Below are 24,324 nucleotides of genomic sequence, written 5' to 3' on the forward strand. Positions count from 1 at the left end.
TTTCGTCTACATAAGAGTCATCAGTGACGCTCAAATCGAAAAATTTATAAAGCCAAACAAGTACAAAGTTGAAGAGCCCTGAGGATCCAAATTTCCAAAAAAGTTGTTCCAAATACTTCTAAGGTAATCTATGCCTGGAATAAGAAAATCCTTAGTTTTTCGAAAAATTCAAAGTTTTGTAAACAGGAAATTTATAAAAATGACCACATGATTGATATCCATGTCAACACCGAAATGTTGACTACTGGGCTGGTGATACCCTCGAGGAGGAAACGTCCACCAGCAGTTGCATCGACCCAGTGGTTTAAATATTTGTCAAAAGTACCAGGATTATAATTTAGTACGCCAGACGCGCGTTTCGTCTACACAAGACTCATCAGTGACGGTCAAATCGAAAAATTTATAAAGCCTGTCCCAAGTCAGGAGCCTGTAATTCAGTGGTTGTCGTTTGTAGGTGTGTTACATATTTGCTTTTCGTTCTTTTTTGTATATAAATAAGGCCGTTAGTTTCATCGTTTGAATTGTTTTACATTTGTCATTTCGGAGCCTTTTATAACTGACTATGCGGTGTGGGCATTGTTCATTGTTAAAGGCCATATGGTGACCAATGTTTGTTAATTTCTGTATCATTTGGTCTCTTGTGGAAAGTTGTCTCATTGGCCATCCTACCACATTTTCTTTTTTATATTGTCGTTTTATATATGTCTCCTTTCCTTTGGCCATTAAAGTCATTAGAAACCTTAAATCAAACCTAAAAATGCATATGTTTTTTATAAATCAATGGATAGTTTTCATTAGAAAACTTATGTACATATACTTTTTTCTGAAGAAAATTCTTTAATTTGTTCATATTTAGAAGAAGTTTACTTTATTTTAATTGCTTTCTTCCTGGAAGCAATTCCCCGACATATTTTCCGTATGCAAAGTGACCTCAGTGTGACCCATCTCGTAAAAATCCGATGATCGCAATACGCATGGATGACTTTAAAAGAATTTATTATCTGATTGTACATGTTAAACACGTGCTCAATATCCATGCTTTTTGTTGATTGTTGACAAACAGGTGACAATCGTTAAACTTTGGCTTTAAAACACGAACTACAATTACCTACCATATTTTAACAACAACACTGACCGATTGAAAAAAAAAATTGGCGATTTTACGGAATTCATGCGAAAAAAATGATAAAATCGAGCACAGAAGTCAGTTTATGATGTTTCTATGCATTGGTTCAAGAACTGGAATAACATTATTTTTTCACCGGTCACTCGTTTCATATGACTTTAATTAACTAATAATTAGCTGTGCTTTCTTATATACTTAATCAATTTTTCAAAGGTCAAAGACAAGATCATATTATTTACAGTTTGCATACGGTAAACTGTACGTTTTCAATTATTTAATGTATTACTAAACTGAAATTGTTCTCCTGCTGTTTTATCTATGATGCATCATAGCAAATTAGACAGATCTCGTGCCATTCTCGTGTTCTTATCTAAAAAAAATGTACCAAAGGTTACAAGCATTACATATTCGTGTTGATCAATCAGACTGTTAATTGCAAATCTTTTCAATTTGACAAATATTTCCTTTTTAGACAAATTAAGGTCATCACTCAAGAAATTTTACGGTCGTTATCATGAGCTGATTGGACGTTATGACAAAAGTGTGTCAGAAATCATATCTGATATTCTTCCTCAGTCATAATAACCTTCGATCATTACCGAACTGAACAAAGAAATAAAAAGACGGGTGCCGTATACGGTGCAGGAAATGCTTATCCGTTCCGGAGCACCTGATTTCACTCCCAGTTTTTAGTGGAGTTTTTGTTATTTCTTAATTATTATTTATAACTGTTGATGTAAATGTCCTTTGGTTTTTTGAGTCTTTGTTTACTCCTTGGTTTTGATTGTTATTGTCTATTTAACATTGCCATATAAGCGGGAGGTTTCGCTAGCCATCAAACCAGGTTCAACCCACCATTTGTTTTCTTAAAATGTCCTGTATGTCAGATATATCGCAGGTGTTATCAATCACTCCGTTTCTATATGTATGTTGGGTTTGGTTTTCAGCCAGTTCGGTGTTTTTGTTGTTCCAATTTAGAAATTTCAGTTTTACACGGAAACTCTTTACTAAAAATTACAGCAAAACGAACAATATTTAAAGCCTCGCTTCAAAAAAGTGTGGGTATACTGTTTGACTTCTGTTAGACCGTACGTTCATCCGTCTATCCGTCAGTCAATCCATCCGTTCAATGTATATTTTTCGTCGCATCTGTCTCAGGAACTACAATACAATGATTTCTGACATTTGGTTTCAGGGTTTATATGAGTCCGCTTATCCGTGTTACGCGTTTTCATATTCATCACTAAACAAATTCCTGTTTTCCTTTTACGTTTTAGCGGGCGGGAGTATCAATAGTGAGCAGAAGCTCATAAATTCACCTGTTCGTTCCCTATTGGTAATTAACCATTTTTGTATGATCATTTAGCAATTGATTACGGTATTCATACATCATAACTCGTTCGCTATGGTCATTCAGGGGTCTATTATTTGTCGATACCTGTATATTGTCATTGCACAATATCATTTTTTACTGTTTTTGACGCTTCACACTATATCCATAAAACGGTGATTTTTTTACTGATTGCTAACTTTGTCTTAGATGCATGTACATTTTTTCTATGAACTAGTCTTCAGTAACTACCAGTACTCTCAGATCTGTATTAAGTGTCCGTTTGTTGTTTTGATGTACGATCATTCCGCATCTTCTTTTTATAAGTACCCCTCCACATCCACTTTGTGCTTTTTGTTAGATGTATTTGTTTTTGAAAAAAAACATCTGAGTTGAAAAAAAGAAAATTTGGTATGATTGCCAATGAGACAACTCTCCACAAGTGACCAACATTACACAGAAATAAACAACTGTCGGTCATCGTACGCCCTTCAACAATGAGAAAAGCCCATACCGCATAGTCAGCTATAAAAGGCCCTAAAATGACAATGATAAACAATTCAAACGAGGAAACTAACGGCCTTATTTATGTAAAAAAGATAACTGTCAGTATCATATTTTTATGTCGTACTGTTACACGATTACGAGCTTTTCTGGAATGTTTGGCACTAGATTATGTATCATTGATCCCATAAACGTAATTGCCGTTTAAAAAGAAAACAGAATACAATTTCAGTTTTTTTCGTAATTCTGTTTTCTACGATAATTATATATAACAGACATGAGGATTTTTCTTTCTTGTAAAATCAACATCGTATCTAAAATAAATATATTCAAGGATGTACTTTGGTGAGGTTTTGGAATTTGTTTCTTTTTTTTTGGACTCCTTGTTATTTTTTCTTCATACGATACATATATAAATACTTTGCCCCATAACACATGTAACACCCATTTATTTTTTCATACAATACTTATAAGCTCATAAAAATTCATTTGCCAAAATTAAAACAGACTTTTGATGTTTATTCTTGTGATTTGAGACCCGAAAAAAACCCAATGCAAATATAAGGTAAAAGTCCGAGTCAGCTTTTCCGCCATAGTTTGAAAATAAAACATTTTGAAAAGGAGCTTTATGACCTTTCAATATTTTGAGTTTATTTTGTTCCTTTCGGCGTAAAATATTATTCATTCTTGTTTTAAAACGTGAAAAAAATCCTCTCCTTTCTAATTGTACTTGTTTTGGTTGAAGTAAGACACTAAACATGCATTTTGCATGTGAACTTTCATATAGGGACGTTATCAGAGCTCAGATGAAGGGTGATAAATTGTATTCTGTACCGACTAAAAGATAAAAAGTTGATTTCTACAGCAGTATACACTATGCAGACGCAAATGAATTACAAAATGACTGAAATATTATACGCAAAGAGCTCTCTCATTGTATGTGCATTTACCAACCCGCCTGATGCCGACAAGGTCCAACGATTGATAAAAATCACGTTCAGAAATATGATTTGATAGAAAAAATAGACAGAACAAGGTACTCAGAGTGATGAATACATATTCATTACAAAATAAAACATCGGTGACATCTAAAGGTTCAAAATAATGTGTCAAATGTAGGTATTATTTTTAAAGTGTACATGCATTTAAGCTTTATGTGTGAACAAAACATCAACACATCATAGTACGTCACACCCGATTGCTTACGTATAAGGGTCGAAAAATATTCCCTTGAATTTGACAGTTGTAAGTAATTAAATGTACATTATATTGCAGTAAAAATATGATTGGTCATTAACATATCTCTTGGGTATTGCAAAGCATTATTTTGTTTTTATATGGGGTTACATGGTTACTAAATATTGTACACCGGTAAAACAGGAGTGAACATTTGATTCGTTTACTTCCAGTGATGGTAATTTACTTATATGCCATGAAATGTTATGTATATTTTAGTCTATAGTACTGGACAGGATAAAACTTTACTCATTTTAAGTATTTCTTTATTTGAAAAAAGATAAAAAAATTTGCACATTTTTTTGAAAAATCAATGGTGGTATAACATCAATAAATGAAGTATTTCAACAAATGATAAAAGAGATGAGAAATGAGTGTTAATGAGAAACTTATTTATCTAACATGATAAAGACTAAACGAAAAAGATGTCAACATTAACATGTTATTATTCGGTAATGAAATCTGTGCATAGTAGGTTTTCAGCTCATTTATGAAAATGGAAAACTTTGAAAAAAATTCAACTACAACATTTTACGAAAACATATCCCGAAGTTATCAACTAATGACATATACTTTATTGTTTGCTATGCTGAGGTTGTGATGATTAGATTCACTTTGTTATTTTTATCGTTAATATGTTATTGTAGGTCTTACCAGAGAGGGTCTTTTACAACTGTTATCGAATGAGTTAGTACCATCGTTTGATAGCCGTATTTTAGTAGTCGGAGCTTATGAAGCTGGAAAAACGACTCTTGTGTCGAATTTGATAGGAAAAAGTATACCTAAAGAGAGACAGAGTACTGATGGAATAGATGTTTACTTTGGGAGATTGTTGTTTGATCTAAAAGCACAGAAACTTCTGAGGAAAACCAAGGGTAAACTGATTTTGTTTAATTGTATTTTGACAAGCACTTGTTTGCGTTTCTGTGAGAGTCAAATTTGAGTTCATAAAAAACTTTTCTACAACAAGTCAGTTATTGCAATTGTTTTCCCCCTTTATTATAAACTGTCATATAATTTAAAAGTTCAATTTGGCCCTGATGTTGTCAGAGTCTAGAGTATTCTATTTTTAATACAGTTATAAGATGAAATTTATTATAAAATTCATAATCGTATTTCTTATGTATATTATTTCTTATTATAATCGTACATTTCTAGTATGACAAATTCTTTTCTCATTTGCCGATTCTAAATAGATTTTGCTCCGTATATACAATGTTATGTACAATTTACCATCTAATTTGATTTACTTTCCTCGAGGACATACTTTTATTTAAAATTATCCATTTATTTCACTTGGGATTACTACTTTATTCCGTGTATCATATGGTTCAAAAGTATTTTTAATGTAATAACCCTTTTTTGTGGTTCGGGATGAACGTGGACGTTTTTTAACCTGCCCTTGGGACGATTTTAGAATAGCTAATTTTAGTCTGGTCCATTCTAAATTCAAGTTTCTTGTAGGATCTCTTTAAGGATATTGTATATAAAGTTGTCGCTTTTGGTATTTTTCGTTTTTTTCATCCCAAATATCTTTCATTGTATGAATTCCACTTTTTCCGAAGTAAGGTAAGACACTAGGTTTTTTTTTGTATCGACCTTTTATGTTTCCATATAATTATTGATTTATAATATCGTTTCTATTTATTGGACTTTGTATGCATAAACATTGAGACCACGTTTTAATTAAATCAAGATAGCATTTTGGACAAAATTGAAAACATCATGTTTAATAATTTCTTACGTCAGAAGCGCTTTTCTAGATATACCTTCATCAGGAACGCTCAAAGCCAAACTTTTAAATTTCGAAGATGTATAAGTACCGAAACCGTTAAAGAGCTATATGTCAAAAATACCTTAAAAATTAGCCAAATTCATCTAAAGCCAACTTTGCCTGAGGGAGTTGAAACCTTAGTTTTTAATAATTTCAAAATTGATAAACGGACAATTTAAGTAAAGTTTGGTAAATCATATCAGTACCGAAGCACTGACTACTGAGCTGATGATACCCTCGGGGATTGATAGTCCACCAGCAGAGGCATTGACCCAGTGATTTAAAAAATTGAAAACAACACGTTTAATAATCTTGCGTCTGAAGCGCTTTTCTGGATATACCTTCATCAGGACGCTCAATGCCAAACATTTGAAATCCGAAGATGTACAAGTACCGAAACCGTTGAAGAGCTACATGTCATAAATACCTAAAATAATTAACCAAATTCGTCTAAAGCCAACTTTGCCTGAGGGAGTTGAAACCTTAGTTTTTAATTATTTCAAAATTGATAAACGGAGTTTCCATTTGTTATCCTCGTAAATCCGCACAGTTTGCCTAAAAAAAATATTACAAATAAGTTTGATATCAAACTTCTATAACCACCATTTGGCTATCGTGTTCCAGTTATCGGTTTTTGATCTTAAAACACTACAAAAGTCAAAGTCTGAAAAGACCATTTTTTGTTTTGATTTGCATGAATGTTTACCCTACATTCTCCAAAAGTATGACTTGTGTCTTAATTTTTCTTGACAAATTCTGATTTATATTAAATTTGTATGAAATTTACTCGACAAACTCTCGACATTCTGAGTATGGTATTAAAATTTCTTGACAAATTCTTAACATTTGAATACTGTCTTGAAATTTCTCGACAGATTCTTGACATTCTTATTTTTTCTCAGTATGGCTTGACATATTCTGTTCATTATGAATTTTGTCTTACATTTACTTGACAATTCTGAATTTTACACATCATTACAGATATACATGATATAACCTAATTTTTATTTCTCCTTATATAAAAAAAACCCAATATTTGGCCATGTAAAGTAATTGAAAATTTTGGTATATAAATATCTTTACAAAATACAAATGTGGGTATGTTGATATAAAACAATTTAAATGTTGATTTTTAAATACTTACAAGCATTGTTTCCTTAATCTTATAAATAATTGCTAAATGATTAAAAAAATCATACATGCATAATATTCAATGTTAATATGGTAAACTTTTGTACCAAAATGAGGTTTTTATAAATAGCAGAGTATGATGGTATCCTAATTCGTCTCAGGATATGTATAGTCCTACTATACAAATCCTTGATTAAACAGAAGATAATTTGTGTAATGTCATCTGTTGCAATATATAAAAAGTATTACACCTGGACAGGATTTTCCCAATAAAATTAAGGTATTCAACACCCAGGATATACCCATCAGTTGATTGACCATGCTACTACAATCTAAAAAGTGTGTAGATAGATGGAAATAAAAATCCACATTTTAATAAATTGATTTCTTGAGAAAAAAAATCAGGAGTGAATTATCACAAATATTTAGTTTTGATAAAAAATTACGAAATTCAACACACAATTTTGAATAAATAATGTTTTTTATAGTTCTTAAAAAATGAACAAAGTTTTGAATCAAGATTGGAACAAATTATTTGATCCAAACGAAAGCCCCCCCCTTTTTAGCAACAAATATACGCACAAAAAGTCACATTTTAAAACTTCCTCAACATGCTCAACTCACCCATTTTATTAAAGCAAATTTGACTGGCGGTTTTATGAACGTCAAAAATCTAAATGCTGTTTGTCGGTATCTTTGACATATATTCCAAGTGAAAACAATTAATAAAACGTTTAAAGAAAAATCTAAACTAAACTATTTAGGGGTCATTCGGGGTATTCCTACTTAAATGCACCCAAAGGGTATCTTAATATACAAAATCAATCCTTGATTCTTCAAAGTTTAGTTAAGCGATAATAAAAATGAGTTTATGACAGCCATAGAAAGTCATAAACAGTGCAGAATGTGTCTGTTCACATTTCAGGCGAAATTTATACTGTTGAGATAGTGTCAAGCCATCCTTTAGATCGTCAAGAATGCGTCGAGATATATTCAGACAGCTTTAAGACTGTCCAGAATGTGTCAAGACATATTCAGACATTAATTAGAATGTCAAGAATATGCCAAGAAACATTCAGACATTATTAAGAATGTCTAGAATATGTCAAGACTGATCGAGACAAATCAAAGACAGTCAATAATTTGTCGAGATTAATCAAGACTCTTATCAGATGATACAGGAAGTGTCGAGAAATTTTCAGACAATGTTCATACTGTCAAGACACATGTCAAGAAAAATTAAGAATGTTATTAGACAAATTCATACTGTGTTAAGAATTTTTGAAAATAATTCAGACAAATAAAGAAAGTGGAGTAAATATTCATACAAATTCAGACAAAAATTGGTCTTTTCAGACTTTTTGACTTTTGTAGTGAAGTCTTTTGCATACTTGATTTGTTTTGGGTTAATGAACGAGTCCATAGTAATCAAACCCACCATTTCCTCTACTGATAAGGAACACACGACCGTTTTAATTAAATTATTTTTCCCTCCCATATAAAATTCATGACGTTGTTTATTTCTATTTTTTTAAATATTTTTTAGGTAATCTTCACATTTCGATTTTATACCCTACTTCATATATAATCAATTATTTTATTTTAAAGACCATCCCATTGAATGTTAGGTCACGAGAATTCCAAACCTCAAGACACGCCTTTTTTTTTCTTTTTTTTCTGACCATATAGCTTCCATATCACCATGCATGCATGTATCCATGCATGACTCTCAATGCTTTAACTGGTTCACATGACCACCTATCTTTTTTTATATTTTAGTGTTTTATTTTTCCAACTACCCAAATATACCCCTACAGTCATTTTATAATTTATCTTAGCTCCCGGTGCTTTCTCGTATATTTGTACAATCGTAAATGTTTCCTCGATTGATTCCTCTGTTCTATATCAATAATGTGGTAATTTTTTAAAATTTCCTGTTTACAAAACTTTGAGGTTTTTAAAAAACTAAGAATTTTCTTACCCCAGGCATAGATGACGTATGTTAGCACTGTGTAATGTCATTAAGTCTTTCTATGAAAACCAAAAATTTCCACAATAAAGGTCAGTATGCCCTTGTTCTAATCGTAATTTTTACCTAATCGTCAGTATTGCTGTTAAATTGAAAATTCCTTCAAAAATGAGTCACTCCTCTTCGTAAACAGTAAACGCTGATTTGTCCTTTAAATTATTAAAATAAACTGCTGATTGTCAGCCTGTATGATATTTTTTTCATTTTGGTATACACTTTGTGTTTTCGATACAATTTTGCTATTTGCATAGTAGTAGATGAAACAGGGGCAGGGGTCCAGGGAACAAAAGATTTCATCAGCGGATTTTAAAAACTTAGTTTTCACATCTAGAATTGTTGGGCATTAATATTTACTATTTGGAGTTAAAGTCAGATTCTGTTAAGATTTCTATATAAACATAAGGAGATGTGATACGATTGCCTAATATAAATATCCAACGACAAAATCATGATAATGCTTATAACAAATACAATAATTTTACACAAGACTTTACGCTTACATTGTGCACGTGTAGATTTATGAACTAAATTTTATTTTGTCAACTCCATAAATCCGTATCAATTAAATTGATTATCAAAATGTAGATATAGACAACACGAGATAAGATAAGTCATTGAAATTTATGGCAAATTGATAGCATATTACACCAGATCACACTTTTTAAAATTACTGAAGAGCTTTTTAATTATGTCCCAATCAAATAGGATAACTTACACAAACAATCATTAACAAGCAAATAAAAAATATGTTTTTAATTACAGTGATATCTATGTTTTATACAGTATCAACTTTTTGTTTTATAAATTTTCTTACTTCTGCAATTTGAGTTATATCCTTTTACTTACTGGAAAAATTTAACAATTATATTATAAACTAGGGTAGTTATAATGTCGAGCCTGCGACTTTTGTCGCAGAAAGCTCGACATAGGGATAGTGATCCGGCGGCGGCGGCAGAGGCGTTAGCTTACTTCTTAAACGATTTGTATTTAAGAAGGTGAATGATCTGGATGCTTCATACTTTGTATAAAGATGCCTCATGATGCGAAGTTTTTGTCAGTCACATGTGTTCAATGTCCTTGACCTTATTTTCCTGGTTCATTGACTACTTGAAAAAAAGTTAAGAGATTTTGTTATGTTAAATTCTCTCTTATTACACGCCATAGGATAACTATATTTGGTATGTGCGTATCTTGCAAGGTCCCTCATTCCCGTCAGACAGTTTTAACTTGATCTCGACCTCATTTCATGGATTAGTGAACAAGGTTAAGTTTTGGTGGTCAGGTCCATATCTTAGATACTATATGCAATTAGTCTACTAAATTCAGTGTATGAAGGATTGAAAGGTGTACATGTCCAACTGGCAGGTGTCATCTGACTTTGATCTCAATTTTATGGTTCAGTGGTCAAAGTTAAGTTTTTGAGTTTTGGTCTTTTTTTTTCTAATACTATGTGCAATAGGTCAATAAAATTGAGAATGGAAATGGGGAATGTGCCAAAGAGACAACAACCCGACCATAGAAAAAAAACAACAGGTCTTCAATGTAGCGAGAAATTACCGCACCCGGAGGCGTCCTTCAACTGGCCCCTAAACAAATATATACTAGTTCAGTGATAATGAACGCCATACTAATTTCCAAATTGTACACAAGAAACTAAAATTAAGATAATACAAGACTAACAAAGGCCAGAGGCTCCTGACTTGGGACAGGCGCAAAAATGCGGCGGGGTTGAACATGTTTGTGAGATCTCAACCCTCCCCCTATACCTCTAGCCAATGTAGAAAAGTAAACGCATAACAATACGCACATTAAAATTCAGTTCAAGAGAAGTCCGAGTCTGATGTCAGAAGATGTAACTAAAGAAAATAAACAAAATGACAATAATGCATAAATAACAACAGACTACTAGCAGTTAACTGACATGCAACCTCCAGACTACTTTATTTAGTGTATGGAAATATTTTATGATATATATGTCAGTCGAGCAGGCTTTATTTGACCTTGACCTCATTTTCACGGTTCATTGCTCATTGTTCAGGTTTTGTGTTTTGGTCTGTTTTTTATTAACTATAAGCAATAGGTGAACTATATTTTATGTATGAAAGAATTATTAGCTGTACATGCCTGCCTGGCATGGTTCATCTGACCTTGACCTCATTTTCACGGTTCATTAGTCAATGTTAAGTTTTCTTGGTTACTGTTAAATTTATGTGACAGTTGTAATAAAGCTTTACATTTAGGACAATCAACATAATATCAATGATTAGTAAAGATTTCAGCGTGTGCGTTTTTTTGAAAAAAGTAGTTATGATTTTCACAAAATATAATCAAGTTGAGAAAAATATAATAGAAAATCTTATGGGAGTGAGCATAACAGTATCAACCAATGTCATCATGGATTTTTCTGAGATTATGTAAAATATTCCAGGGAGTTAAAATTATATATTATATAATGACTTTTTTTTATTTTCTTAGGTGTCCACAGTTTTCCCAAAGCCATATACCAAAAGGTTTTATCATATCTTAAGTCAGTTAAAGTAGATGTCATACAACAGAGGCTTGCATCATCAGGGAATACTAAAGCCGATATTCCCGATGCTGTATTACAAAAACTTTATAAAAAGATAAATGAGTATGCAGGTAAAGATTCCAGAGAATGGTTTGGGGATCAAGAAGTTATTCCAATTCCTGTTTTAGATTTCGCTGGACAAATAGTTTACCTCGCAACCCATCAAACATTTATCACTTCGCATGGAATTTATCTTATCACATTTAATGGTAGCAGAAATTTGGATGATCTTTTATGTGACAGAGGAGATGAAAGAATGACAACAATACTTGGTAGGTCTTTGTCTGTGTGTCATGATCAGTATGATTTATGCAAAAAGAGGTTAATTTCATTTTAGAATTAGGTAAAACGACTTTCGACAGGAAAAGTGACAAACATTTAAATTAAGATTGGTGTCATCGCACCTTACTCGTACGTGGTTTAAACTCTCAACATCAATGTTGACATAATAGATTTAGTAATACAGGAACGTTATACTTAGACCACTTGAAGTATTTGTAAACTAACAGACAAATCCAAAGTTGCATGTTATATTATATTTTAAAGGGTAAAACACCATTGAACATGTGTTTAAATAACCAAAAACCCTTTTTTATATAAACATAAGAAGTGATATGATTGCCTAAACACTAACATGACTAATCTCGGGTTGTTTTATTTTATTTCATAATTGATAATTACTAGTCGACTTAAGGTTAAACAACGACTTTCGACACTCAGTTATTACTGTGACGTAAAAACAAAACCATTGAAAAACTCTCCACTATAGACCAAATAAGGTAAAACAACTAGAGGTCAACGTTAATCCTTATACAATAATCAAAACCTATAAACCGTAGCAAATAAACTCGTCTACAAAAGACTCATCAGTGATGCTCGAATCCAAAAAAGTTAAAAGGCCAAGTAAAGTACGAAGTTGAAGAGCATTGAAGACCAAAATTCCTAAAAATTTTGCCAAATCCAGCTAAGGTAATCTATGCCTGAGGTAGAAGAGCCTTCGTATTTCAAAAATTCAAAATTTTGTAAGCAGTTTATTTATATATATAACCATATCAATCATAATTTGCGTGCTGACAACTGGGCTGGTGATACCCTCGGGGAAATAAATCTCCACTAGTATTTGCATTGAATATAAGTCAATGATCTTTTATATTTATTTAATTATTTTTTGTTTGTTTGTTTTTTTGTACTTTTTGTTTTGTTTTTTGTTTTGTTTTTTGTTTTGTTTTTAGTTTGTTTTTTTTTGTATGGGGAGGGGGATGTTCATATACGCACTGACACTGACAGGTCAAAATGAATAAACATGTTTTGTATTTTTCTTTGATAAAATGCATATAAATATTGTATGAGGTGAGGAAATACAAAATAAAGAATTATAAAAAAAGTATATGCATTGAAATGACAAATGTTAGAAGGTTTGTCAGTTTTCCTGTCGATAGCCGTTTTACCTAATTAGAAAATGAAATTTAGCTCTTTTTGCGTAAATCAATTCATAAACTATCAATAAACGAAAAAAGCAACGATTTGAGTGATAACGCACACAAACAACAACATCTGAACTGCAGGGTTTCGATTTGGGACATACAATTACATGTACAGAATATTGCAGGGTTGAACAAATTCTCAATTTCACATATCTGATTTGGATCCTTTCGCTTTGTATCGAATACAAAAATAGGATCACCATTATAAAAATCCATAACTTACTACAAAAATAAACAACAATTAAACAGGAACAGATTTGTCTTTATTATTCTAGTATTTAAGGACACAACCGAGAAATGAAATATTACTAGAATATATCGTTATAACCTTACATGTTATATCCAATGTGGACTACAGTTAAACAGAAAATTAATGTCTCTTATATATTGTTAATTGTAAATTATGTTCCAGTTGCTGTTGAAACATAGCTCCCAATAAATTGTATTGATTTGTAGTTGTCTCTTTTCGGATTTATTCGATTGCATAATTTATATCAAAGAATCCAAAATGTATTCTCTTGCAATCGTTATGAATAGCGGTTATATTAACTTCATTTTGGTTCTATTGAAGCCTTAGTGTAATATATGTTTTAGACTTTTGCTGAAAATGTTAAGATAATAACGAACAAGCACAAAGTAAAATTTATTTATTTCTCAAACATTTTCATTTCAATTAACTCAGAGACTTAAGCCCATTTTTGGAGTACTTTTGATACGATATTAATAATTGCCTGTACTTGTAATTCTTGTTTTCTTGTAATACTGAGATGAAAGCATTTATCGTCTTTTCTGATTTGATGAATCTTGTTTTCACATATTATACCTGCAACAGTAGCAGAGGGAATTGGACACAAGTAACATGAGTAATAACAACATTAGTCACGTTCTCTCCTTAATTTGGTATGATTTAAAATTTAAAATATGTGTTTATATAAAGGAATATATGTATAATATACATTATTAATTTTATTAGAATTATATTTCCAAGCGTAACTTTTGTAGAGTTTTTACATTTTTTTGCAGAAAATATCCAACAATGGGTTTCATCAATTCTTCTGTACAGTCACCCTGACAACAAACATTATCCAAGATTGATGTTTGTGGCAACACACAGAGACCTTGTCTGTCAGGTAATGTTTATTTTAAAAAAAAATCATTTGTTTCGGCTTTATCTTCGGAGTTTTTTTCGTCACAATTAACAGAAGTATATAAACCAGAGCGTAAAAAGGTAACACAATGGTCAAGCAGATTTGACTTTCATCTCCATCATATGGCCACAACCTCCTAAAGAATGATGAAAATAATTATCGTTTTATTATTATAAAAAAAAAAATACTTTACAGAGATATTTTTTACCAAGACCTGATGTTTCGACACCATCCTGATAAATTTCTCAATCTTTTGAACAAATTTTTGATGTTGGGTGTGAACTGATTGGTATTGGGTCTTATACGCATGCTTGTTGTTATTAGTTGTTATTGGCGCTTTAAACTAAATGTAGCTGTTTGTCGATTTTAGGATGTATAAATACCCTTCTACGTGCGGTATATGTTTTTGTTAGATATTTGCTGATGATTTGTTTTTAATCTACTGATTTAAGTCCTTTTTAAACCGCAAACATAAAAGTTCGTACAATGGTACAGCAATTTCGTCGTCGTCTGAGGATATTTGGTTCCAGATAATAACTTGAGTATAATAGTATGGATATATCTGACATTGTACCACAATTCGCCTGCCACAAAAGGAAGGAAAGCGTTGATTTTGAGTATTATGGTCGTAACCATTTAGAAGTTTGGCCTACATAGGTGCCAAAAAACCCAAATATTTCTTGCTTTGTCCAATTACATAAGAATAAGTGTTTATCAAGGTTGGCGCCTGTTAACACGTTTTAACCCGATGCATTTGTATGCATCTGTTCTTAGTCAGGAGCCTGTTGTTTAGTAGTTGGTGTTTGTTGATGTGGTTCATAAGTGTTTCTCGTTACTCGTTTTTTTTATATAAATTAGATCGTTGGTTTTCCTGTTTGAATTGTTTTACACTAGTCATTTTATGGCCCTTCATAGCTTTCTGTTCGGTGTGAGACAAGGCTATGTTTTGAAGGGCTTACGCATACTTTTACCGATAATTATTTACTTTTACACATTATTTACTTGGATTGAGAGTTGTCTCATTGTCACTCATACCACGTAATCTTATTTCTAAATACATACAACATACATTCTATGCCAGAAACCTATGCTTTATCAAATATTTGTCAGAATCTAAGTTCAGAGCTGTATCTAGCTTGAATTCAGTGTCCATGTGTGCCCCAATTGATCAGGGTTGGACATCTACGGTCACATTAATCTGTGCCTTGCAGAGCACTGTATTATTGTTCAGAATTGAGAATAGAAATGGGGAATATGTCAAAGAGACAACAACCCGACCAAAGAGCAGATGACAGCAGAAGGCCACTAATGGTTCTTTAACGCAGCGAGAAAAATCCAGCACCCTGAATTTGTCATCAAAAGGCCCATAAATAAGATTATGTACTAGTTCAGTAAAAATGACATGAATCATATGCAAGTGAAACGTGTGCAATATTCATTTTTTGTTTATTGATAAATTTGATTTATCTAATTTGAAGATATGACTTAATAAACGCGTGAATTTTTAATTGATCCTATTCAATTATACGGACAAATAACAGCAACTGCAAGTTCAAATTAAATGTCAAATAATAAAATGCCCATAACATGCACACGTTGTTGTTTGTTTTGGAAATTATTTCTATACATTATAATGATGCGCAGAAACCTTTAATCTACGTAAAGGTATATTTTGCCTCTAATAATTAGTTTATTTCACTTTCAGGAAGACATACCAACAAAGCGATCCCAATTGTTAACCAGGTTATCAGCCTGCTTTACTGATGAAAGTGTTAAAAGCCATCTTATGTTACAAAAAGTGTTCTTTGTCAATGCTTTAAATGAGAACGATCATGAAATTGAAGCATTGAGAGAAAGCATATCAAAGACTATAATTGAAAACCCACAGTGGGGACAGAGGGTGCCAAAGCAGTTTCTGATCCTTGAGATGATGTTTGCAGCATTAGTAGAGGAAGGGAAATATATAATCAGTTTTGAAGAGGCAGAAGAAATGAATATACAAACTGGCGTCAAACCACTCTCTACTGTAGAGTTGGTATTATTCTTACGCATACAGAATATTTGCGGAAAGATGACATATATCGAGTATCCAAACCTCCAAAACTTCATTGTCATTAACCCAACCTGCTTAATTGATGTCCTGAAGTCCATCGTTACATCTGTGCCAGCAACACCAAGCTTGAGTCAGGGACGTCTTACCAAAACTGACTTAACAAAAATCTGGAGTTCAGAACCATTCTCACACTTTTTGCAACATGAGGAGTATTTCCGGCAGCTTTTGGTTCACTATGACATCTTGTCAGAGGTAAAACGTTACGATAGAGAAGGTGGAAAGAAGATTCCTGTAGATCGTTATCTTGTTCCTTGTATGATCAAAACTCAAAATACGACTAACTTTGTCGAAAGTCATATAACATCAAAAAAATGTATTGGCTTTGTATTCGAATTCAGGGCATCCCATGTTCCAGATGCAATACCAAGCAGACTCATATCGAGCATTATCAGTATTTGGAATGTCAAATGTTATGATAATATAGAGTTGCTTTTCCATGGTTTTGTAGCTGTTGTACTGGATAGAAAACACGATTTAGTGGTTAAGATTGAACGCAACACAATAGCAGTCTACATAGTTCACAAGGTCAGAAAAGAGCTGATAATAAGAGATCTTGCCTCCTGTGTACGTCAATGTTTAGAGCAGAATCTAGATAGAATATCCGAAGTGTATTCCCTTTCATTCTCAGATGAAATCACAACAAAAAAATATGTTCCGTTTCATGTTAAGTTCAAACAGGGTTGTCTTTCACAAGATTGTGTGATTGTTGCAAAAGACATAGACGGAGTTGAGAACGAATTACTTTGCAGAATCCATGGATATAAAACACCGAAGTCTGAATTAGATATATGGTACTCTGATAGGGTAAGTTATTCTCTGGAAAAAAACAAAGAATAAAGGTAGCTCCAGACAACTTACTTTAAACACAGTATCCATTACTAATTCAAAGAACAAGGCAAAATTTGTCATGGTTGCTCAACCTTTTTTAAAAAGTCGAAATCAAGTGAATTTCTTACAATTAACTTATAGATTATAACCTATTTATGAAGTCCCTCGTAATGATAACTAAACATTATCAAATTCCAAAAATGCAGCCGATTCGAATATAAAAATCAAATATGAAAATAGAAATCAAAATAAAAAAAAATCAACAACAATCCACATGTTATTAAAATCAAAACCAAAGTTTAAGTAATTGCAGTTTGTTCTAAGAGATGTAACCGATAATCCTTCTTCTAGAGCACTCGAATGAAGACCCATATTTTGTGTCTGGATGTGGCAATCAGTTATCATAGTTTAAACTTTTGATATTTTTTGGGTTTATGTAAACTCTTTACCCTTCATCGGTATGTTTTTACTTTTTTGAATAATTTATTTAACCTTAATTTTCTAGTATGCTTTATACTTAGTATTCACTAACATTGGCATTGAATATGTATTTTACCGTGCATTATACCTTGCATGTTATTCTGTAATTTGAAGATGTCAAGAAAAGAGACAATTAACCTTCAGTACATGCAATAGGTAAACTGTTCAAGACGAGATTTGTTTGTTTGCAAGTTTAAAATTGTCTTTATTGTTGGTTTATTTTCTTTTGTTGCATTACGTTTAGATTACAAATATAAAGGGGTCAATTTAGATGTTTTAATGATTTTTCATGGGATATTGTGCATGGAATATTAACCTGATATCTCCAGGGTAAAGAGGTCAAGTTTAACATGTTGAAGCAAACTGTTATGCTTAGTCATGCATTTCTTTTTCAGTATATCGTTTTCATCTTTTAAAAACACACAAAACAATTCTTTTTCATTTTCTGACTCTGCACTTTGTCTCTATATATATTGTGGCACTGTTTGACATCATTTACTTCATTTCAGGTTTTGACGCGACACGAATATTTCATTATGAAAACTAAGAGACTATTTGCTAGATTTAATTTTGTTTTAAATTGATACCTTGTTCTTTCAGACTCTCTTACTTTGCAAAGATTCTTGTAAAGGTACTGTTATTTAAGCTAGCTTTACAAAATAAGCAATGTAAAATATTGCAATCTTTTCAAATATGTTTCATTTGATAGTAAAATTATGACATTAATATCCAAACCCACATAATATGTTTTAATCAAACTTGTTTTGACTGTCGGATAATTTGTTTAACCGTTACATCATGGCCTACAACAAGAGCATAAGGAAACACTCAAGCAAGCGTCTGATATAGTTTACCTATCAGATAAAGTTAGACAATATTAAAGAAATACATTAAATGTGATTATTCGATTTTTGATCATTTTAAGCATACACATTATCCTAAATGAAATAATAAGGCATGCACTAAAATCACAGTTAAATCAGACATCAAAAGTCTTTCAACAAGTCCAGTACTGATTTGTTTGAAATTTCTAATTTAAAAAACAGTTTTATGCCCGCGCCGAGGCGGAGGGGGGCATTAAGTTTTACCCTTATCTGTTTGTACGTTTGTCCAAACGTCCAAAACTTGGTTTCCATTCTAAAACTTGGGTTTGCCTCAACCAAATTTAAAACTTACACACAATGCTTATTACCACAACATACAGATCAAGTTTGAATCTTGCTAGCGTCACTCTAACCGTTCTAGATCAAAATTTCCTTTCTTTAACTTAAGTTTGCCTCAACCAAATGTTATAAAACTCATACACAATGCTTTTTACCACAACATACAGATCAAATTTAATTTTGGTGGCACGACTTTAATCATTATCGAGTTATACCCCTTTATAACTAAATAAAATGTAAACTTTTAGTTTCTGTAACTTTAGTTGCCCCAACCATGCTCAAACGTTATGAAACTTAAACAATACTTATTACCACAAAACTCAGATCTAGTACAACGTTGGCTAACGTCACTGTTATTGAGTTATGTCCCTTTGTGATATTGTATGCAAGCGGTGGCATAAACTGTGTCCATCGGGACACATTTTACATTGATCATCTTCATGTAATTTAAAAAAAAGCTTTACCATATGCATAATAGTTATTCCAAATTATTTGCGCGAGTCTAAAATTGGTCGTTTTTTTTAAACCAAAAATGAAATTTTAGGTAAAGTTTCGTGCTGGTTAAATCACCATTATTGAAAAAAATAGTTTAGGATTTCAGCTAAATTTGGGATAAAGGTTAAAACTATTCAGAATAGATTCACGATGATTAACATTATAAGTCAGGTATCAGCTTTGAAAGACGCAGCGTTCGCATTGAGCGTTTGCATAATAAAAAAAAATCTTAACTGTGAAGCATACATGGATGTTAATATCTAAAAGCAAACGTTACCTCCTAGTAGGGATTGCAAATATAAATACACAAAGTATTCAACTGGAAGTTGTACAGTAACATACCAGTAACACAAATATTAAATGAAACCAATTAACTACAAACAAAACTTGAAATTGATTTATGAAGACACATGAGAACGGTCATGGAGTTAAAAGTTATCATTTTATTTCATATCTATTAGCTGATTACGTACAAATGTATATCGTTTGTTAGTATTTTTTCAATAGAAAAACTAAAATATCTCAATCACAGACAAATTTCTCATGATTGAAGACCCTGGTCTTTATATTTAAAGAACAACACAAATCATAGTGTTATGTTATTTAATGGTATGTTTAAAGGTATCCCAGAAGCAGTGTTACGAATGCCACTCAACGACTCCCAGTTGCTTCGCATTTGCAACAGTTTGACGAAGGAAGAAATCAGAAACTTGGCAATAAATCTTGGGGTTTCTAACATTGAATTAGACACCATTGCTACAGAGTATATATCCATGATAAAGTTTTATAGTCTTCGTTTCTGCAAGGAGAAGAACAAATCATGCGAAGACTTTCTCAATGCTATGGAGGCTGCTGAAATCAACAAGCATACACTGTGTCAGGTAATTCATTTTAATATTACGATCAATAGTTATCAAAGGTACCAGGATTATAATTTAGTACGCCAGACGCGCGTTTCGTCTACATAAGACTCATCAGTGACGCTCATATCAAAATATTTATAAAGCCAAACAATTAAAAAGTTGAAAAGCATTGAGGATCCAAAATTCCGAAAAGTTGTGTCAAATATGGCTAAGGTAATCTATGCCTGACTATTACTTTTTCTGCGCCTATTTACCAAAAATTTTACAAATGAAGTTGAAAATTGATGTGCTTACTATGATACATTTGCAATAACGACAATTAGCATTTCCGGTTAATGTTTTAAATGATAAAAAAAGGTTAAAAAACGTACATGATGAATAATGCTTCAATTTAAAAAGTGATGGTTTACTTTTTATAAATCTCTTTAACATTCATAGTTACGAACCAATTGAAAACCTTTAATTTGTTTTAAAATAATAAAACATAATATCGATAAAACAACACTAATGAAAATCTTTTTTTTTCAAGTCTCAATCCTGCTCACACTTTATAACATTTAACTTTAATACGATGTACCAAAAAAAAAGTCATGCTTTAAACGTTACTAACTTGAATTATGACTGCGTACATTTTAAACAGTGCACACACCAATCGTTGTAATAATAACTACATTTAAACAATCGTTTTAATATTTCAAGACGGGTTTAACTATTTGGTTTATCCATTTCACTCTCTAAAAGCGTATATGAAGAAATGTTACTTGAAACATACATGCAAGAGCAAAGTGTTCTGTACAATATATTTGTATATACACTGAATACTATACAAGAATTATTTGAAGGCAAACCATCATATTCGAGCTTATTATTTCACTATCAATTACTTTTTTTTTCTGAATTGCGTCATGGATTTGAACGGCTGAATTAAAAGGGGGTTTTCAATGGACACTAGTGACTACAAATGGTCACTTCACAATTTAACCCGTTCTGGAGTCATTTCCCCTCAAATGTTATTTATACAGTTCCATACAGTTTCCTTCAGACTTTTTAAACCATAGCTACATGTAGGTAAGATGTAAAAATTGCGAAATTTATCAACAACAAGAAAACAAAATGTAAATGTCTTCATACACAGAATGGCGTTTCAGTAGGTGGGTGATACAAGCACTTGCATACCTCTTGATTGTATTTTATAAAAACGAGTATGTTTTACAAATGTTGTTTAATGTTCATTATTTGTTTTTCTCTAGATTCTACGACAAGCAGAAGTGTTGACTGGTAGGAACTATATCAATAATGAATAACTTAAAAGTACTCTTAACTAATCGTTCATGTGTTAGATCTAAACGAAGTACATGTTGTATGCATTCTATTATACGAATACCAAATAGGACCGAACGTTCGGTCAAAATCGGAAAGAATTAATTGCCACCGTGAGCCAGGAAGATGCATTCATTTATTCAAAATCATAACCAAAACTAAATTATAAAAAATTCTATATCATATTTTCATAGGGAAACAATGGTATTATTTATGTCAACTGCACATATTTTTAAATGAAGTGTGTTTCTAAACGAAATGTAAATTTAAATACATTCCATTGTTTAGTTATTGGTATAAAGGATACTTATTACACGAAATAAATATCAATTTATTCTATGGAAAAAATTCAGAAAATTACCCGAAAAAACATGTGTTACATGTTTTGGAGGCAAAATAATTACATTTCTTATTATGTCGGAATATATTTATATTCATTTTTGTAGACATACCTGACAGGATTTTGAATCTGTCACCAAGTGATGAGATGTTTGATAAATTATGTCTACGCATTGGTGACGAATGGATGGTTTTGGGCCTAGAACTTGGTTTTGAAATCGAACGTTTGGAACAGATAAGGCATGATACTAAAATGGTTCTTCGTGAAATCAGTAGGCAGATGCTTTACTTCTGGAGAAACAGGGATGACGGTGCAACAATCAAGGAGCTATGCGATGCCTTAGCAAGATCTGGACGTAATCCACATCTGATTACAGAAATTTTGGAAAATTGTGGCAGTTACCCAACATAATCTGAGTTGATTAACATTTCAGCAATCAAAATTTGAAAAATGTGAAATGTTCAATTTCAGGTTTTGTAAATAAAACTGTAGCCCAAATGATAACTTGCAGAAATTGTGGAGGAAATTTTTATATGTATCAAGTGTATTATACTACTATGGCTTAATGGTATTTGTATTAATTTTTGTAACTGTATATTTTGTATCATATGTACATGTAAATCATATATAACATGTAGTAAACTAGAAAAAAAATCCCTTAATTACAACTAATTATATGATGATAATCTTATAAAATTTTCCAAACATACGTTTATCTGTTAAAAATGGATTAGTTGTACACTTGATAAGTAAAATAAAAAAAAATAAAAAAAAATTGGTATATAATTGCTAGCAAATTGGTGTCATGGTGGTTGTAATATTACAAAGTTGAAATAATGCTGACTTTGTCAAAGAAATAGCAAACTAAGTCATTGATGCTGCAATGACGTCACAAAAGTTCATTTAGTTTTTTTTTTTCTCGAATTGTTAACATAAACTTAGATTTTACGAAATTCAGTATGTTGAAATTAGATTGTACATCTAGAAAACAAAATAGATATTTGAGTATTGCTATATTAATTCTACAATAATTTCCAAACCAATACTTATTTCTTTTTACAGAGTAGAACTTTTTATAATTATAATAATCATGTTGCTAAATAAACAGTATTCGTTACTTATTTTGATGTTCTTATTTAGAAATATGTAAAACTCTTATATGATCAGATCATGTAATAATGTTTTTTTTTTTAAATTTTTAACCGGATTTTTGTGACAAAAATGTCGGTTATTGATTTGGGGATGTACGGCAGGAGGGCGGTCGGTCGGTCGGGCGGGCGGGCGGGCGGGCGGGCGGGCAGCAAACAAATGTTGTCCGTGCATTAACTCATGAACCGTTCAACCAAAGCTTTTTAAATTTTAATATGTTGTTACTGACAACTAAATGAAGGTCAAGTTCAATAATGGCGATTTTGACTTTTACCGTTCAGGAGTTATGGTTCTTGAAAGATTGAAAAATGGTGTTTCCAGTCGTGTCTGTGCATTTACGCATGAACTGTTTTACCAAAGCTTCCCCAATTTTAATATGTTGTTACTGATGACAAAATAGAGGTCACGTTCAATAATGAGGATTTTGACTTTTACTGTTCAGGAGTTATGGTTCTTGAAAGATTGAAAAATGGTGTTTCCAGTCGTGTCCGTTCATTTTCTCATGAACCATTCAACCAAAGCTTTTGAAATTTTTATATGTTGTTACTGATGGCAAATTTGAGGTCAAGTTCAATAATGACGATTTTGACTTTTACCGTTCAGGAGTTATGGTTCTTGAAAGATTGTGAAATGGCGTTTCCATTCACGTTGTTGCATTTACTCATGAACCATTCAATCTAAGCTTTTCAAATTTAACGATGTTGATACTGATGACAAAATGGAGGTCAAATTTGATATTGACGATTTTCACTTTCACCATTCATCAGTAATGGTTCTTGTGATATTGCCAGGACACAAATAAATATTAATAAATCCGGTTTGCTGTCGTTGTGACAGCCTCTTGTTCAATGTATATCATCATTTGTGGTAATATCCTTTGTGTGTGGATCGGTATTTATACTTTCCTCAATTGTGTTATTATGCTTTGGTCATTTTTTGTATTCTTGTCTATCCGTTTTGCTTATGTACATTGTTTAATGTGTCTGTGTGTCATTTTTTTCTTTGCTTAAAAAACAATTGTTGTAAATTCCATTTTCCTATAATGTGTTTTTTCACACATTGTTGTCAAGATGATGGAACAAGGTTCGATCCATCAATTTTTAACCAATGAAATGTCTGTATCAAGTCATGAATTTGACAGTTGCTTTCCATTCGTTTGATGAATTTGAGCTTTTAGTTTTTGCCATTTGTTTAGGAATTTTGCGTTTTGTATAATTCATTATAGAGTTGTTTTTAGGATTT

General features: G+C 31.8%; 1 protein-coding gene across 1 annotated transcript; it reads left to right on the forward strand.

Annotated features, from left to right (window-relative positions):
- Positions 1-4,880: 4,880 nt before the first annotated feature.
- LOC143052682 (uncharacterized) lies at positions 4,881-23,030 on the forward strand. The gene is made up of 8 exons (XM_076225749.1): positions 4,881-5,071; positions 11,606-11,971; positions 14,207-14,313; positions 16,037-17,248; positions 18,353-18,383; positions 20,032-20,291; positions 21,524-21,551; positions 22,040-23,030. Exons 2-8 carry the CDS (start codon positions 11,956-11,958, stop codon positions 22,342-22,344), a joined length of 1,959 nt encoding a protein of 652 aa, XP_076081864.1. The 5' UTR covers positions 4,881-5,071; positions 11,606-11,955; the 3' UTR covers positions 22,345-23,030.
- Positions 23,031-24,324: the final 1,294 nt, after the last annotated feature.

This window comes from Mytilus galloprovincialis, chromosome 11 (assembly GCF_965363235.1).
Source record: "Mytilus galloprovincialis chromosome 11, xbMytGall1.hap1.1, whole genome shotgun sequence".
NCBI lineage: Eukaryota > Metazoa > Mollusca > Bivalvia > Mytilida > Mytilidae > Mytilus > Mytilus galloprovincialis.